This window comes from Tupaia chinensis, unplaced genomic scaffold (genome assembly GCF_000334495.1).
Source record: "Tupaia chinensis unplaced genomic scaffold, TupChi_1.0 Scaffold146584_1, whole genome shotgun sequence".
Classification (NCBI taxonomy): domain Eukaryota; kingdom Metazoa; phylum Chordata; class Mammalia; order Scandentia; family Tupaiidae; genus Tupaia; species Tupaia belangeri.
The window spans coordinates 754,713-757,279 of record NW_006206439.1 but is presented as its reverse complement, the minus strand read 5'-3'; the positions used below and the strand labels follow the sequence as shown (position 1 = coordinate 757,279).

At 50.6% G+C, this 2,567-nt stretch overlaps 1 protein-coding gene across 1 annotated transcript in view; it reads left to right on the top strand.

Moving 5' to 3' along the window:
• Positions 1–2,567, top strand: part of ITGA9 (integrin subunit alpha 9) — a 172,601-nt gene that overhangs the window by 145,065 nt on the left and 24,969 nt on the right. The window contains exon 12 of the mRNA XM_014584346.2: positions 1,359–1,460. Coding sequence (XP_014439832.1) covers positions 1,359–1,460 — 102 coding nt within the window. The remainder of the gene's footprint in view (positions 1–1,358; positions 1,461–2,567) is intronic.

The window sequence follows — 2,567 nt, the reverse complement described above, 5'->3', positions numbered from 1 at the left end:
AAGAGCGGGAGGTGCAAGGGCCTCATGCCACAATCCACCCCCAGCCTCAGCCTTCCAGGATCACAGACACATGTGAACACACCAGTGTATACAGGGAGACCTCAGAGCATGACCCCAAAACCTCCCCACGTGGCCCAAGCAGTTGTCATTGTGCCACCAACTCTGGCCTCACAGCAAGCTTCTGACTGCCTCTGACTAGGGGGCAATTCCTGAGGGGACAAGTCTTACATGTGCCCTCTCCCCACCCCAACCCCCTTTCTTTTATTTTTTTTTTTTCTTTTTTTGGAGAGGTTTTTTGCTACAGGGCGCACGCGCTCACCAGAAAGAGAAACAGAGACAGAAAATGAGAAATCACCCCCCAGGGGGGATGGCCACACCACAATCCTTCTCCTCCATTCTCCTCTTGAGATCTTGGGCACGCACGCACACACACCCCGCATGAGTTTAAGCCACCGGGTCCAGGATTCAATCCGCGGTTGACTACATGGGAGTCCAGCGACATAGCCATTACGCTAACTGCTGGTCCCCCCTCACCCCCTTTCTAATCCTGATTTATAAGCTGATGTTTCCTCTTCCTCGTCTCTTCATCAGTTACCCTCTCTCAATGTTAAATGGCCTTGAGTCCAAAAACTCATCTAAGAGCAAAGAAAGAATTGTGAAACAAACAAACAAACAAAAGAAGCTCACGTGAAGGGCTTGAGAGTTGTAGTCAGTTGCGTCCTGTGGAATGCCAGGCCTGGATTTGTTGGGCACAATTACACAGCCTGTTTTTATCTTCGACATTTTTGCACCTGTCAGTATCGACATGCAGGTCGTTGGCTCTCACCTCGTGGAACCACAGCGCCCACCCACATGTGCGGATTACTGGCAAACCCCACGGCATTTCCATATCTGCCGTGGTCTGAGAGGACTCTGCAGAGAGATCCCGGAGGTGTATGCCTGTGTGGGTGCCTGGGATGGGCGGCAATCTGGTGCAGCGAAAACATTGCTGTCGTTGGGACCAGCAGTTGGTGTAATGGCTATGTCACTGGACTCCCATGTAGTTAACTGTGGTTTGAGTCCTGGATCCGGTGGCTTAAACTCACAACGGGCGCGTGTGCGTGCATGCCCAAGATCCCGAGAGGAGAATGGAGGAGAAGGGATTGCAGTGTGGCGATTTCTCGCTTTCTGTCTCTCTGTCTTTCTGGCAAGTGCATGTGCCCTACAGCAAAAACTTCTCAAAAAACAAAACAAAACAAAAAAAAAACTCCACTGTTGTTCTACATAGAATCTCAGCATTTCAGTCCTGCCCAGGCCCTCTGAGACCCAGCCATGGCGACTGAAGAATCTCACAGCAAACCATGTCATTCCCTCCACAGGACAGTTCATCTGTCATCCAGTTCATGGGACGAGCCAAGGTGAAGACGGATCCCGCCCTGAGGGTGGTGGAAATACCTCATGGGAACCCGGAAGAGATGACGGTGAGTCAGAACCCCTGGGAAGGCTCGGTGACCAGGAGACTTGGACCTGGGCTTTGGGGTAAAGACCGTCTCTGAGCCAAGATGCTGGGTTTGTGGTAGCCCCAAACCATCCCGCCTTGGCTTCCAGGCCCCAGTGGAGGACTTCTGTGGTTCGTTCTTAGTGTGATGGAATTGTTCTCTCGGATACCATTGTTATGTGAAAGTTTCCTGCTATGATTGGACAAAGGAAAAATCATTTGGCAGTGCCCTGGACAGGGTTTGGATTTCCATTCCAAAGCCGGGACTATTTTTATCTTTCTTCGACCTTTCCCTGAAATCTCCTCTGCCTTCCCAACCACTCTGTGCCTTGGATAAACACTGCATGTTTTATAATGAGTTGTTTGGATAACTAGAAGAGGTTGCATCCAAACTGCCAAGATCTAGAAACTTCTCTTTCTCTCTTTGCCTCCCCACTTGTCTTCTATAAAGTGCTGTTGGCGTGTGGACCTCAGGGACACAGGACGGTACAGCAGACCACAGGGCTTAGAGGTGGGGGGTGGAGGAGAGGCTGAGTGGAAAAAAATGTCACCTTGAAACTGTATTGCCTTTCTTTTTTTTTTTTTTAACTGCCAGAGAGAGGGAGCGGCACTCCCCAGTGAGGCCTGGGCGCACCCCAATCCCTTCCCCTCTGTTTTTCCATCTTGTTGGGATTCTAGATATGCACACATGCATGCTTGGAGTGTCTTTCAAGACTGGGTCCAGGATTCCTACCATGGTCGGCCATGTGGCTTCCTGCTGCCTTGACCACCAAGGCTACAGACTGGCTCTGCAAGTTGAGTTGCTTTTTCTCTTTGTTCCTGGGGTGGAGGAGGAGGGCACTTGCCTACCGTTTGACACTCACCATCTGGTCCTAGGAGAATAAGCAGAGACGGCCGCCCCTGCACTGCTTCTGCCAATGTTCTGTACCAGGATCGCCCTTTTCGGGTCCCCGGTCCGTGGACTGGACCTTCTCTCGGAGAAGACTCACCCTGTCCATGTTACCCTGAGAAATTTACAGGAAAAAAATTAGACAAATTCATAAAGACGATGTACTTAAAAAGAAGAGGTTGCTAGCTTAGTTTCTGGTAC